The 15,927-nt window shown below is 36.5% G+C and overlaps 1 protein-coding gene across 6 annotated transcripts in view; it reads right to left on the bottom strand.

The window, feature by feature from the left end:
• CSNK1G3 (casein kinase 1 gamma 3) overlaps positions 1-15,927 on the bottom strand; it is a 104,638-nt gene that overhangs the window by 11,415 nt on the left and 77,296 nt on the right. For 3 of the 6 annotated variants that reach the window (XM_063085314.1, XM_063085315.1, XM_063085319.1), the window contains one exon: positions 9,591-9,686. The exons of 2 other annotated variants lie outside the window; for them this stretch is intronic. In XM_063085314.1, coding sequence (XP_062941384.1) covers positions 9,591-9,686 — 96 coding nt within the window. The remainder of the gene's footprint in view (positions 1-9,590; positions 9,687-15,927) is intronic. One more of the 6 variants, XM_063085316.1, reaches the window with a different exon arrangement.

Raw genomic sequence — 15,927 nt, 5'->3', positions numbered from 1 at the left:
ACATACTAAGTAGTAGGTGATATAATGATAAACATAATTAAGGTTAAAGTATTTAGAAAGTTAATATGAAGAATACAAAACAATTAGTAGATTGTTGTTCACAATCAAATACACTTAAAGATCAAAGTAACCTAATATATGTTTTTCAACTTTCTTCCTTTCCATCTTGAAATTTCTGTCTTTCATCTCCTTCCCTCTATTTTTTTTAAGGCTAGCTCCTACACATATCTCAATCAGTTCCCTCTTGTGTACCTACCTAACCTGGTATCTTGCTACATCATGAATTACTTCCTTTGGAAATTTCAATATTGCTCCTTCTGATGGATCCTTACTTCAATCTGTAATCATGCTCAGGTCTCCATCTCATATTGCCCATTTAAATAGATGGCAAAACCATTCATTGAGACAGTTGTTCAAGCCCCAAATGCAGGAGTCATTGTGATTCCTCTTTGACTTAAACCCTATATTTAATCCACCATCATGTTCTGTTAAATCCTCCTCCAAACATATCCCATATCTAATCAGTTCTCAGCATTTCTATTACTATTAGGACTCCAGTCCAAGCCACCATGATCTCTTATGTGAATAAAAGTAAAAACCTTAACTGTTTTCCTGCATTTACTTATTCACTCCTCCCCCAAAATGCACTGTCCACACAGCAACCAGGGTTCTCCTATCAAGATGTACAGTAAATCAGATCAGGTGTAATTCCCTACTTACTACTAACTGTTGCTTTCCATTGCACTTAGAATAAAAATATATACCCCGTACCCCCAATGACAAAACCCCATATGACCTGATGCCTGCCTACCTCTCTGATCCCATAACACCTTCCCCTTAGCACACTAGCCTCCTTCCAATACGTCAAGCTTCTTCCCACCTTGAGGCTTTGGCATTATCTATTGTCACGGCCTGGAATTCACTTCCTACTTACTGGCTGCACTTTTGTCTTTCAGATTCTCAGAGAGCATCTCTAAGATAGGCCTGCCTTTTCTATCACACAATCTAAAATTTCCACACAGATATCTTTCACGTTATAAGCTATTTTTAATTCTTTGCATAGTATTTATCAATGTTGATATTTTTCTTATTTATTTATTTGCTTATTTATTTAATGTGTTTCTTGACGTTTACCCCTGCCTCCATTAAAATTAAGTTCCACGACAATAGGAACCTTATTTTGTTGCCTGCTATACCTGTCACAGAATAGGCACTCAATAAATACTTGTTGAAATAAATGAATGCATACATGCATGAATGAATTCCTAAAACCAGTTAAAAATCATAATAAAATTTCAAAACTCTCCCAAACTCTCTGGTCTTGCAAATTTGCTTTGTCCTGTTTCTTCTTTTCCCTTTATCACTAAACTTCTTGAAAAAAATACATTAACTCACTACTTCCATTTTTATAAAATTTTCCATTCATTTATTCCTTAAATCCCTGCAATCTATTCTCTATCCCTACATTAAAACTGTAATAAGAGTTCTCTTGAAGGTTACCAATGATTTCTAGAAACTGTACTCAATGCACTTTGTTCAGTCCTCATTTTCCTGTCCATTTCTATATTACTAGTCACCAGCTGATCACTCTGGAATAAGGTCTACACTCAAAACCTAGCTTTACTACTTACCAACTATGTGACCCTGGGAAAGGTACCTTTCCTTGCTAAATCTCAGTGTTTTAAACTATGAAATGGGAAACAACAGTACCTGTTTAACAATATTGATATGAAGATGAAATGAGATCAACAAATAAATTTCAATATATAAAGCACAATATATACAAGGGTACTTCAAAAAGTTCATGGAAAGATTCATATTATCTTTTAATTCTATTTTTCCATGTACTTTTTGAAGCATGCTCATATATATCGATATATAAAGTGTGGTGCCTGGCAATGAACAGCGGCCATCATTACTACCAACAGTTTTATCTATAATCAGGCTTCAACTATCACCTATACATAAAAGACACCCTGAGCCTAACCACTCACCCACATCTTTGGTTAGCTGAATCAAAGTTGGCACCTCAAACTCAGTATTTCCAAAACCAAATTTATCACACTCCTTCTTAAATCTATTACTCTTCCTATAGTTCCTATTTCAGTCAAAGCCCTATCATCTCCCCAGACTTCGAGGCTCAAAATCTAAGAATCATCTTTGATGCTTCCCCTACTTACTATGTAATATTTAATAAGAAAAAATATATATTACAGGTATGGGCACCAAAGTTAACAGCTGACTACTAGACTTAAGAGTACTCATATTTCTAAAGCTTAATTAATTCAAAAGTTTTTACTGACAGTCTACAACGTGCCAGGCACTGTTCCAGGTACTTGAAATACCATAATAGACAAGCATCCCTGCCCTTGTGGACCTGATATTCTAGTTTGGAGAAATACACCCGTCCCCCAACTCTAAGGAAGGTAACTAGAAATCAACCAACATATTTGAGTTAATTCAGGAATTATGGAAATTGTTTCCTATATCCTATGTGGAATAAAAACTTAGAAATACACAGTACATTTGTGCCTACAGCTGAAAACATGCAAAACTGTCTTGATCATCTTCAGAGGCAATCCAAGGAAAAGAATACTCTTACATCTAAATCTGCCTGTTTGAGACACTTGCTTCCTCCTTTCTGTCATTCTATAAAGCTCTGTGTCAAGTTTTTCTCTTTATTTCTCCTTCTTTCTGAAAACACTTTAAAATAACTATTTGTTCTAATTATTGAACATGATTTTGCTCTTTATTCTTAACTTAAAAAATGTCAGAGCCTCTGCAATGAATTGGAAAGGAGCTAGAAAGCAGGATTCTAATCTTATATATTCTCTACTACCTAAACTAACAGAGTACCTTGTATACAATAGATAATCAAAACAGTTCATTGAACAATTTCCATTGCTCCTCCCTCAACATAATATTCAATAGGTTTCTTTTTCTCCCTTTTGTTCCATGGCCCTAGATAACAAGAGGAACCTCACCTCAAATTACAGGCAGCTCCTCTAACACGTCTTCCATTACTTTAAGCAGCATAATTGAACATTTAAAACTCGGGTATTCTAAATTATAGCAAAAGTAACTATTTTCTAGCAACAGTAACCACAGATATATTGTAATAACATACTCTGATTTACTTCAATTCATGGAGAAGGACTTTTCATACCTGACTTTGATAAACTTTATTTTACTGAAATATTTCAAATCTCATTTTACCTGGTTGACCGGAACCATAACAGAAGGAAATGTCATCTTCTTTTAATGTAATTTTTCTTGGGTTTCCAAGATTCCCTAACCCTCTGAATAGAGGCCAATGGCCCAGGGTTAGAAGAGAATTAATGTGGTAACAGAGCTAATATATGATATGCTGTTGTCCTCTATAAGTCCACCTACTTAACACCAGTGACTGAGAATTAAAACTGTTAAAACTATTTTCACTTAAAATTGATGGTCTTTTTGCCATGGAATTTTACAAAGGAGAAGCAAAAATATATCATTATAAACAATGTGTCATCACATTCCTGGACGCCTAAGTCAATCAATCAAATACATACGAATTATTTTCATAAGCCAAATTCTATTTAGATGACATTTCTAGAATTATAACTTGAACTAGAAGATAAGAGTCTGAAATATTAGTGTTCATCAGACTGTTTTCTTTCATGAAAGCAGTTTAAAAATGACAGATGCTCTGGGGTTTGACATTTCAAAGAATAATTCAGGTGTTTTACAGGTTTGTTGTTCTTAAAGAAATTTCCTCTGACCTCCCCAATTTGACAAGAAACTTAGTATAGTTCTTATTTTAAGAATAAACAAACAAACAAAAAAAACTAAAACAAAAAAAAAAAAAAAAGGGCAAACAGACTCCAGTTTTTCTGTGAGAACTGAAGGGGAGGCATTAGGAAAACAGTCCCTAGGTAAGTATGGGAGATAAATAACGGCTCACTTAACAAATCTAATTTCGAGAAAGTCATTCTCATAGACTTTTGAGTACAAAGATAACATAGTATCTTTGTAGTCAAGGATTTTTAAAAGCCAATTAATATACTTTCCAAATATGAGGATACTTCAAAAAGTTCGTGGAAAAATTGAGTGAAAGATAATACAATTCTTTCCACGAACTTTTTGAAGTACCCTCATAAAATGAATTCATACAAATTAGCTATACTACTATCTTCCTAATTTCTATTTGATTTCTTATAAGCATGATTATCGAGTGCACAGTAGAGGCTCAATAAATACGAGGGCATTTCAAAAAGTTCGTGGAAAGTGGGATTAAAAGATAATATGAGTCTTTCCATGAACTTTTTGAAGTACCCTCATATAGGAAATTAACAGATCTCGTTCTATTCAATAAACATATTAGAAACATTAATATTAAATATATTGGAATTATTAAAACATTATATATTATATTTACATACTTAGCTTTTTCTAAAAGGCATCTATAAGAAAACACACTAATAAATGAGATAGAGTAAGTTCCAAAGAGTTTACTGGGCCTGTGCTAGGGTACACATGAAACTATATGAAACCAACTTTCTTACATATTCTAAAAACTATAGCTAGAGTCATAATTGATATTCTTGATACTCCAAAAGATGACTCAAAGGCAAAGAGATATTCTCACTGACTTTCAACAAAAATAAACAAATGGATTTTTAACTTTCATTTACAGAGATATTAATTAGAGCACTATTTTCTTTGAGCAGTCCAGTCTTTGGAGATGTTAATATAAATGCTATTATAAAAGGATATCAAAAGGAATTTATAATATTGATTTACTCCAATGATAACTGGACAAGAATTCTGCTAAACTAGACTAGAGATAAACTGGAAGTTATTTATGTAACAAAGGCAGGTAACTACACTACTTGTACAACCTCTCTTTTACAGATTTCAGTACCCCAGAAAACTATGAATAGAAAGATCTGATTTTAATAGTCATTCAATTTCGTTCCTTGTTAGTAACTCTATATTTTCAAAGATTTGATAGAGAAGACTGAAACTAGTTTTAGAAATGTTTTAGAAAGGTCAGCACTCACAATTAGCATAATTGAGAACTGACTGAAATATAACGTCTATTACTCTTCTGACTTTTAAACATGTCTTCTTACCACTTCAAGATACATTGTCTATTCCTTTTTCTGTTATCATCACCTGTATTTGTATGTCTGAAGCTATATCTGCTAAAATATCAGAATGCTTATAATAACAGTTAGTATTAAAAATAATGAAATATTTTTTCATTTTCTTTGACAATGCCTGATTGCACAACATATCTGCATCATTCATGATTCTGCCTTTTTCCCCCAGTCACATTATTCCTTAGATTCAAAGCAAAGGCTGCCCAACTGCAAGAGATTTCCAAACCACCAGGAGGTATATACTACATACCATATAAAATAGTTTTCAGTAGTGTTCTTAATATTTGTCTTCTTCCCTCTGCTTACAGTTGCCTCTCAGTTTTATAGGATCAGATTTTCAGTTGACATCAAGCTTAATGCAGTCATGCTACAGTAAAAAGCATAGCTACAATGGAATTAAATATCACCACTATCTGTTGTCAGTGGTACATTTTAAAACCTAATTTTGGAAATCTTGCTTGGCCGGGTAGAAACATACCAGAAAGAGATAACAACTTAACTCTTCCTTTCCCCTCAGCCAACATAGCCAACTAAACTCTACCTTCTAATTATTTTTCAAATCCTTTCATTTCTCTTCATCTCCATCACCCATCATTCTTCCTCAGCTATAGACTTTTGATAGCTGTGTCCCTGACTTAGACTTGTCTCCCTTCAATTTATTCTCCAGCAAAAGTAATCTTTAGAAAATACTAATCTAATCAAGTTAGTCCTCTATAATTCTCTTTATGGCTAGCCAGTATCCTTAGAATAAAGACCAAACTTAATAACAAGACCTGTTAGATCCTTCATGATTTTGCCTCCTGCCTACCTCTCAGTCTCATTTCTCAACACCAGCCTGACTGAATCCAGTTCCTCAATATCTCTCTCTCTTCTCCACAACCCTATGCATGTTGTCTTCTCTGCCTAGTGCTCTCCATTTCTTGACCCTTTCTGCCTTCTTCAGCTGATTAACTCCTACTGATTCTTCAGGTCTCAGTTTAGATACCACTTTTTTCAGGAAATCTTGACCCATTCAATCTAGGTTAGGTGTTTTCTTGTATGTTCTCCTAGGACGTTGTGATTTTTTCCACTTGTTACACTGCCTGTTCATCAGCCTTCTCCACTGACTAAAAGCACATCTCTTTATTCTTCCTTTCTTTTTATTTTATTTATTTATTTATTTATTTATTGGTCCTTTTTGTGACCGGTAAGGGGATCACAACCCTTTGGCTTGGTGTCGCCCGCACCGCGCCCAGCCAGTGAGTGCACCTGTCATCCCTATGTAGGATCCGAACCTGCGCGGCGGGAGCGCTGCTGCGCTCCCAGCGCTGCACTCTCCTGAGTGCACCACGCGGTCGGCCCTTTATTCTTCCTTTCAATCAAAGAACCCAGAACAATGCTTAGCCTCTAATAAACATTTATACAGACATTTGATGAATAATGAATGGCCAAGAAACTGAACGTGGTAGGTCTAAGTTTCTCAGCCATATTTATTACCAATGATTATAAGGGGGAACAGACAGGGACTTACTCAATTCCCTTGGGGATTTTCCAAAAAAACACATGCAGGCCAAAAATAGACTCAAAATAAAGTCTTTAGATATTTAAATATTATTTTGTCTCTTTAGTGGGAAAAGTTTTTCAAATGTACAGCTGCATTCTTCTGGTGAATTAAAATTATTTCACTAAAGAAATAGAATAAAATTAGAAAAATTCTGTTTGGCAATTATTTTTTTTGGCTGTACCTCTATACTTCATTACCCCAAGATGGACAAAAATACTAGTCAAGTTACCTAATTTGCAAAAAATGATAGGTTCTACTCATCTAGCAATTCCTAAGCCCCAGCTTCTATGCTAAACACTTTAAAAATTAAAGTTTCACAACAAAACCATGAAATAAAGAGTATCATTAATATCCTCATTTTACTGATTAATAATCTAAGGTACAGAATTTGAACTCAAATCTGACCCCAGACCTTGTGCTCTTAACCATAATGTCCTCAACTTGGTAACCTGTACATCTGGTCTGTTATATAATAATTCTTAAAAGGCAGGGAGTTCAAATTTAGACTCTGCTATTCTGTTTCTATTAAAAGTATATCTGAAATAAATATCTGAGGATCTTTCTGTAGTTCAAAAATGGCAAGGGGGGCTGGCTGGTTAGATCAGTTGTTTAAAGCATGGTGTTGATAACACCAAGATCAAGAGTTTGGATCCCCATGTTGTCCAGCAGCCAAGAAAAAAAAATGGCAAGAGGTTTCATCTTGCATGGCAACTCTAAACAGTCTTAAATGCTTTTCAGTGCTGCACTGAGGGCAATTAACAGTTCCACAGAAAAGAGTTCAGTGATAGATGAGAGATGAACACCTAGGCCCACAATGGCTCATTTTAGGTAACTGCAGGCGGATTATGTTTCTGAATATCCCAAATCTGTATCACATTTTATTACCAGATAGCTTTCTATTTATTATGGAAACATCCCTGAGAAACTATTTGATGATGTGCTGTTAGTATTTGTTGAGAATAATTTTAATTGCCATATAATCTTTACATTTCCTGCAAAGCCAATGCTTGAAATTTGTTCAAAAGATGGTTTAATGACCATTGGCACAAAGAATCTCAAGGCAAATTCCTCTCATACTTTTGTATTAGTAAAAAGATTTTTTCTCTTTATCTCTTCCCTTTATCGGACAATGAGAATGATAGAATACATTGTCTCCCTTTCTGTCTTTGTTCAGAATCAAATATATTACTCAATTATAATAATCATATTAGTTCAGATTTTAGGCACTTTTCCTTCCTTTTATTATTACTTTAATTTACAGCCTCATTAGTCCAATTATTCAAGTTTCACATTATAACTTTTCAAATAACTTGGAAAGTGTGTAGGATATAAATTATACGAGGATTCATTGTTTATTTTGGAGTGAGACAAGATGCAGGAGTGATCCTACTTACGCTGTTTGTGAATTTTTCAGGAAAGTCAAACTTTTTAATGTCCATCAAATCAGGCCAGTTAATGTTGTAAAATACATTCATGAAGTCAATGAAAATAGTATATAATTTTTTGTTTTGCCTGTTCTATGTATCACTAGGATCCTAGTAAGTAAAATTGACCACTTATTGAATATTAGAATGAAGTCAGATATAGTTTCTACAGGCAGAAAAGTTTTTAGAGAGAAATGAGGAGAAATGAGCAAAGTTCAAATACCTCTATGAAAACATGTGAAACAATAGTACATGAAGTACTGCAATGATGAGCCAATAACCAAATTCATTAACTCTTTCATAGTCCAAAGAGATCTCATGAACCACATTTGGGAATCACATAAAAGTAAGAGGAGACTAAGAGAAATAAATTTGTGGTAATAGTACAGAAGTACTAGGAAAGTTTTCTAATAGTGCCATAACTGTTGCAGATTTCCCTGAGCACTGAGCAAAACATTTGCTATAATACATACACACAAACTTAGAAACATGTAAACATATACAGATACATACACAATCCAGTTTGTGTTATGCAAATTAAATATAATTTGCTCAATTAGCTTTTCCAGTGATTTGAATTAAGGTTATAAAAAGTTTTACAATTCAGGCACCCTTGCCTCTGAGGTCCTTCACTCTTCTATAAAAATATTTGGTTACATAATTTAAGTTATCTCTAAGATAACATTTGTTATCTCAATTATTTTAAGCCAGCATTTAGATTACCTTAAACTGACATTTTAAAAGACATAAGAGGCTCAGTAATCGCTCCCTATTTCTATTATACATATAAATGATTAAAATTTAGAATAAAGTATCTGTCTCTAAGTGTATAAAAAAGGGAGAAAAGAAACAAATCACAAATAAGGGACTGCTTTAAATTTGTGTAAATATCTACAAAATTTATTGAGGGGAATAATTAATAAATAGTTGTCATTTAAGTTATTTTCTTCATCTGATATTATCTACCAGTATAAACCAAAAATACCATTATTAAAATTATGGTCATGTTTTTTGACCAATTAATAAGAAAGTACATTCTGAGTACTGAGGATGAAAAAAGTTATATATCTACTTAAATGATTTAAGTTTGAAGGAGGCAAAATCAATGAAAGGGAAGATATAAAAATGTTCTATTACTTAAAGCATTAAAAATATTGAGCTTATTACCGAAAAATCAAGTTCAACATATATTTCAAGTAGTACAGTCTGTTCTAATCTGTTATGACTATGACTTAAATATTGTTTAAATATTGCATGTACTTGCAAAAATTAACAAAGGCAAAATCTACATATCCCTGGTGGTCTTTGTAGACCATGTTAATTTTGTTTTTTTGATTAAATAACAAAGGAGTAGAATTATGGACAGAGTTCAGCAACAAGCTTTCCATTAGGATATGAAATCATGCCATGAGTTCCAAAAAAGGGTTAGTTGTATAAATTTGGGAAATAATCACTCATGCAAAAATCAGAAAATACCTGTACCGAGCCACCATGTCTGTCTGCTGCAAGGTGAGCTCTCAAATGGTGGGGATTTGCCTGCTGGGAGTCCCAAGCTGCCCTGTGGTCTGCCGACTGCCATTTATTTAATGCATATGGCATGCATGGAAGAAGAAAAACCCAATATGTTAAACATCTCATCCTCATAATATATAAGACAAACGTATAATAGAAAATTTAGAATACCCTTACTATTCTCAACCATAGGTACAGTTATCTTTGCATACTGAATGCAGAGAGATTTTAGTTAAATTGCTTAATTATGTAATGATCAATAATAAAAATAAAATAGAACCATAAAATTTTAGAGGCAAAAGGACTTTAGAGACCATAGACTCCACCCTCTAACTTTATAAATGAAGTTTAAAAAGAACCAGGAAGGTAAAAATGATATGCCCAAGGAAGTACTTCAGATAAATCATGGGCACCCTAAAAGGCCATGTACTGTATTTTCTTACAGTAGAGGTCCCCACTGGTTTTCAGATGAGGAGCTACTTTTAGCAAGGTAAAAAAGTCCTTAAATAGCTTTCCTCATGACCCTAGAAAAATTTTGTTTCTTGCTTAATACCCTGTTTCTGATTATGAGGATAATATGAGAAAACAGAAAAGTTCTCAGAAAAGTGAGAAACACTAGATAGAATACTGAGAATATGACAAAACAAACACGCACATTTTTTTAAAAGTGAAAATCCTACACATATGAATCCCTTTGCTTCCCTGATCTCTTTTCAACTGGTTCAAATTATGAAACCCATTTCTATGAAATAAGCTAAAAATTCTTGATGTTTTTAGATCCTCTGACATATCTAAGTGGTAAAAACACTAAACTAATAATTATCTTCTAGTAGAATTAAGAACAGTTTCTTGATAGAAGTCAATTTCTACGTTTCAGAAAAATCTGAACAGAACTGGTAAAAAGAAGGAAGAAGAATGCAATATTTAAGTTCTTATTATGAGTTTGGCTGTGCATTAACTGCTTTATATGTGTTATCTATTTTGAGATGAATAGTATCATCCCATTTTACTGATGAAGACATTGAGACATTAAACACTTCCCTAAGGTCACAGAGAGCAAGCAAGGAGTACAGCAGGGATTCTAACTCAGATCCTACTGCACTTCCAATAATACTACCTAGCTCCTTACCACAGTTACATACATTCTAAAGCCTTCAGTACTCTTTTCTTTCTTTATTTTTCAACCAAAGTCAACAAAATCTTGCCACAAAATGGCAAGCACACTGTGCTATAAGGAGCCCAACACACTGGTGGCCAGAGCAACCCTCTGGGGGGAGAGATGTTAAATTCATGTAGAAATATGAATAAATGTTCTGGCATTATGCTTCCTAAATTAAACTGTACAATGCAAAATTACATATTCTGTAGCATGAAGTATGCCACTAAAACAATTTTTATAGTTTTATGACGTCTTTTCATTAAACCGCCCAAATTCATAACCAGAATTCAGATTTGTACCTTAAATTGAAATAAATTAGATGAAATCAAATCCAGACAAGATGAAAGAATGAAAAGAATGCTAAAATGGAGATAAATATCTAGGGAAATCGGCAATATTTTGGGGTCATAGAATTTTAAGAACATAGTAAGAGCTATGAACCCTCTCCTCAGAGTAAACAATTACACCCGCTAAATATTTTATATACAATTTCAGGATTCCCTGAACTTCAACCACTGACTGTAGCTTACCAATCAATCGTTTATCTGGGGACATTATAAAGGTTCCCGTAATTTGAAAGAAGTAACATTTTTTACTTTGGGATTGTGAACTATGGGCTTCTCATAGAACTTAAAAGCATTTACTGGTTTACAGGTATTTAGGAAAATTTTTTTCTAGATGCATAACTTTTCTATCTTGATGAGAATCTGTATATCCAAGTCTCAAATTCAATCAATATATAAGTTTTTCTAAAGAATTTCCTGGAAAAATATAAATATATATATATATTTTCCCCCTACATTTAGTGAAACAAGGACTGCAAATAATATATGGTTTTCACCCTCAGTGAGCTTACATTCTGTCTAGCAAGACATGTCTGAAACACGTAGAAAGTTAAAAGTCTAAAATATTTCAATTATAATTTAATTCAATAATAAAAGAATAACATTTATTATAATATTTAACAGCTCAAATGGAGAACTTCTCAGAATACCAATTATTGATATTCTTCCAAGTACATTTAAAAACTTAATTCTGGTTTATAAAACATAAACTGTAAGTCTCAACTTCTGAGACACTTCTTTCTATATACAGCATCTTATCAGGGTACTCAAGTTATCAACTAATTGTAACTTAATTTTCCTAAGTCAAAATTTTAAAACTTATCTTTTTAAATTGGCTGTACTTTATAGCATAATACCGTTAAATACTCCCTAAAGTGTAGCTTTTCATTTTGCTGTCGTTTTTAATAAGTGACATTCTTCCTTCTGATTTTCATCTCTAGTCTTAACCCTCACTTGAACTTCAATGGAATAAAAGATGTAAAAGTAAAAAAGGACAACATACTATCCTATTCCCAAAATGGTTATGACTAAAACTTTCTAGACACTCTTTAACTCAGAGTGATGGCAAAATTTTTAAGTCAAAGATGGCTTTAAGCCAGTCTTGGAACTAGGATCCTAAGATGGCGGTGGCTGTGGCAGTTGGCGCGGAGTAGCTGAGGTGGAAAAGGCGGCCACTGGGACTTAGGCAGCCGGGAAACTTGTGGACCTTCCTCTTGCCCTCTCTTAAGGGAGGACCACTGCTGGTGGCCAGTCGTGGGGGCTGACTGCCACTTTGCCCTTGGCAGGAGAGGCTGCCTCATTTACAGGCAATAGCTTTGAAGTATGGACCAGGAAAAGAACTGTTTCTTAGCTGCAAAAGCGAGTCTCTAAAGAGGGAACACAGTGCCAGGGCTGCTGAGGATGCAGCCAGGATCCCGGAGGCCAGGGCCGCGCTGAAGGCAGCCAGCTGCCCTATTCATGATTCGAGGTTTCAGGCCGGCATAAAAGAAGATTCCTGGGAGCGCCCAAGTTGCGCCGTGGGACCAAGCGAGCAGCCCGAGGCGGCGGGAGCCGAGAACGGGGAAGGCAACAAACCAGAGGCAGAGAGGGAGCGCTGGACCTGGCACAGCCCTGTGAGTGACCCCCGGCCCGGCCCTGCTCGGGGGGCAGACGCCCACCCGGCTTCCACCTGCCCCACTGGGCCACCCACCAGCCCCGGGGCTGCCTCCATTTTCTCAGGTGGTGGCGGCTCCAACCCAGCTCAGCCAAGCCAGTCCTCCTCGCCCGGCTCGGCTCCTCACTGAGCCTTCCCACTTGCTTTCCCCGGCGCGGGGCTTCCCAGAACCTGCGGGCCGGCCTCCCCTCCCACTCCTTCCGTGAGTCTCTGGTGGGCCTGGTGGCGTGGGGCATCCCCGGCCAGCGTTGGGAGGGCAAGGAAGTATGGGCTGGGCCGACTGTCACTCCAATGCACCCTGTGCTCCGGCCCCTGGTAAACTTCCTGTTACCGGGAGGCAGATACCATCTCTGCGGCCACCAGTTTGGAAAAACGCCTAACCGATTTCTGGTTAGGAATAGTGTGGTCGGAGAGTTCCCGAGTTCGCTTGAACCTGCCAGAGAGCTGACTGCAGGCGGGCACCGGACTCGGTCCACGCCGGGGGGATCCAAAGGTGAACCGTGTGCTGCAGGCGCCTCCCCCGAGGAGCTCACGCTCTGGTGTGGGAGATAAGACAAGTACACAAATAACTGCGATACAAGGAGGAAGGTGATAAGTCCCGAGAAAGATCTACACAGTGCTACAAAAGCACCCAGAGTGACCGGTCGTCTGCGCCTAGCAGAAACCTGGTAGACTTCCTGGGGGAGGTGGTGTCGAGCAGGGTCTTGAAGGCCCAGCTGATAGATGAGGGCTGCAGAAGACACGTCCCAGCCCAGCGCAGTGCGCACAGAGCGGGGAGACGTCCAGCTAGGGAGGCGGAGACTCGACAGAAACCACACATCCTGTGGGGTCGCCACTGAGTGATCCAACAGCCCGGGCCAGAGCGCACAGAACAGGGAGAAGTCCAGCACAGGAAGTGGAAGCTCAGCAGAGACCACACACCCTGCGGTACCACCCCGTGATCCAGCAGCCCAGCAGAGTCCAAGCTGACCAGAAGGTGGCTCCCCGGAGAGGCCCAAGACCAGAGGCAACCACACACACAAGGCACTAGAGGCCAACTGAGCAGTCACGGAGGTAGCCATACCAAATTGGCAACCACAGCAACATCTTAGTTAGTCAATAGTCTCAAACTGGTGGACTGTGAAACCCCCTCCCACAATGAATAAACATCAAATAAAAGATACCAGAAATACAAAAAGTCAAGAAAGTACAACACCAAAAGTTAATAAATCTCAAACTCTACATCCTATAGAACAAGAAGCCCTTGAAATGACTGACAAGGAATTTCAAGTGATAATTCTAAGGAAACTGAATGAGATACAAGAAAACTCAGCTAGACATCATGATGAAACGAGGAAAAGTATACAGGACCTGAAAGAGGAAATCTACAAGGAAATCAATGTACTGAAAAAAAATGTAGCAGAACTTGCTGAACTGAAGAAGTTATTCAGCGAAAGAGAAAACACAACGGAGAGTTTAACCAGCAGGCTTGTCGAAGTTGAAGAGAGAACCTCTGAACTTGAAGATGGGCTGTTCGAAATAACACAAGCAGACAAAAAAAAAGAATAAGGAATCAAAGATGTTGAAGAAAATCTGAGAGAGATATCAGACAACCTTAAGCGCTCAAATATCCGAGTCATGGGTATCCCAGAAGGGGAGGAAAACGGAGATTCCATTGAAAACATATTCAACAAAATAGTAGCAGAAAACTTCCCAGGTATAGGAAAAATCACAGATCTTCAGATCCAGGAAGCTCAACGATCTCCAAACGTATTCAACCCAAAAAGGCCCTCTCCAAGACATGTCATAGTCAAATTGACAAAACTCAGAGACAAAGAGAGAATCTTAAAAGCTGCAAGAGAGAAGCGTCAAATCACCTATAAGGGAGCCCCAATCAGGCTAACATCAGACTTTTCATCACAAACCCTAAAAGCTAGAAAGGAATGGGATGATATATTCAAAATACTAAAAGACAAAGATTGCCAGCCAAGAATAATCTACCCTGCAAGGCTATCCTTTCAAAATGAAGGGCAAATAGTATATTTCTCAGACAAACAAAAACTGCGGGAGTTCACTACCATATGACCACCCTAACAAGAAATCCTCAAGGGAGTACTGGGTTTGGTTCCTGAAAAATAACTACCAGTGCCATAAAAACCCAAGAAAAATCAAAACCCACTAGTATAATAAAAATGGCATCCATGAACAGAAAACAAGCAAACAAAAACGCTATCTAAAACCTAAGGAACCAACAAACACAGAAACCAAACAGTAAATCAGAAAGCAAGGAAAAAAAGACACCTAAGACAACCAAACAACCAATAAAATGCTAGGAATAAATCAACACCTTTCAATAACCACTCTTAATGTAAAAGGCTTAAATTCTCCAATCAAAAGACACAGACTGGCTGACTGGATCAAAAAGGAGGACCCAACTATATGCTGCCTACAAGAGACCCACCTCACCCATAAACATTCACATAGACTAAGAGTGAAAGGATATAAAAAGATTTACCATGCAAACAGAAAAGAAAAACGAGCTGGAATAGCTATTCTTATATCTGAAAAAATAGACTTCAAACTAAAAACCAAAAAAAGAGACAATGAGAGACACAACTTAATGATAAAAGGAATGATCCATCAAGAAGACATAACAATCATAAATATGTACGCTCCCAACGTTGGAGCAGCCAGATTTATAAAACAAACTCTATTAGACCTAAAGAAGGAAACAGACACTAATACCATAATAGCAGGGGACCTGAACAACCTACTGTCAATATTAGACAGATCATCTAGGCAAAGAATCAGTAGAGAAACACAAGATCTAAACAAGACTCTAGACCAATTGGAATTGGCACATATCTACAGAACATTCCATTCAACAACCTCAGAATATTTATTCTTCTCATCAGCACATGGATCATTCTCCAGGATAGATCACATATTAGTTCACAAATCAAGTCTCAATAAATTCAAAAAAATTGGAATTATCCCATGTATTTTCTCAGACCACAATGGATTAAAACTAGAAATTAATAACAAACGAAACTCTGGAAACTATACAAACACATGGAAATTAAACAGCATTCTACTTAATGACATATGGGTCCAAGAAGAAATCAAGCAGGAAATCAAAAAATTTATTGAAACTAATGAAAATAA

Source organism: Cynocephalus volans, chromosome 2 (genome assembly GCF_027409185.1).
Source record: "Cynocephalus volans isolate mCynVol1 chromosome 2, mCynVol1.pri, whole genome shotgun sequence".
Classification (NCBI taxonomy): Eukaryota; Metazoa; Chordata; class Mammalia; order Dermoptera; family Cynocephalidae; genus Cynocephalus; species Cynocephalus volans.
This window is presented reverse-complemented; position numbering and strand designations above follow the sequence as displayed.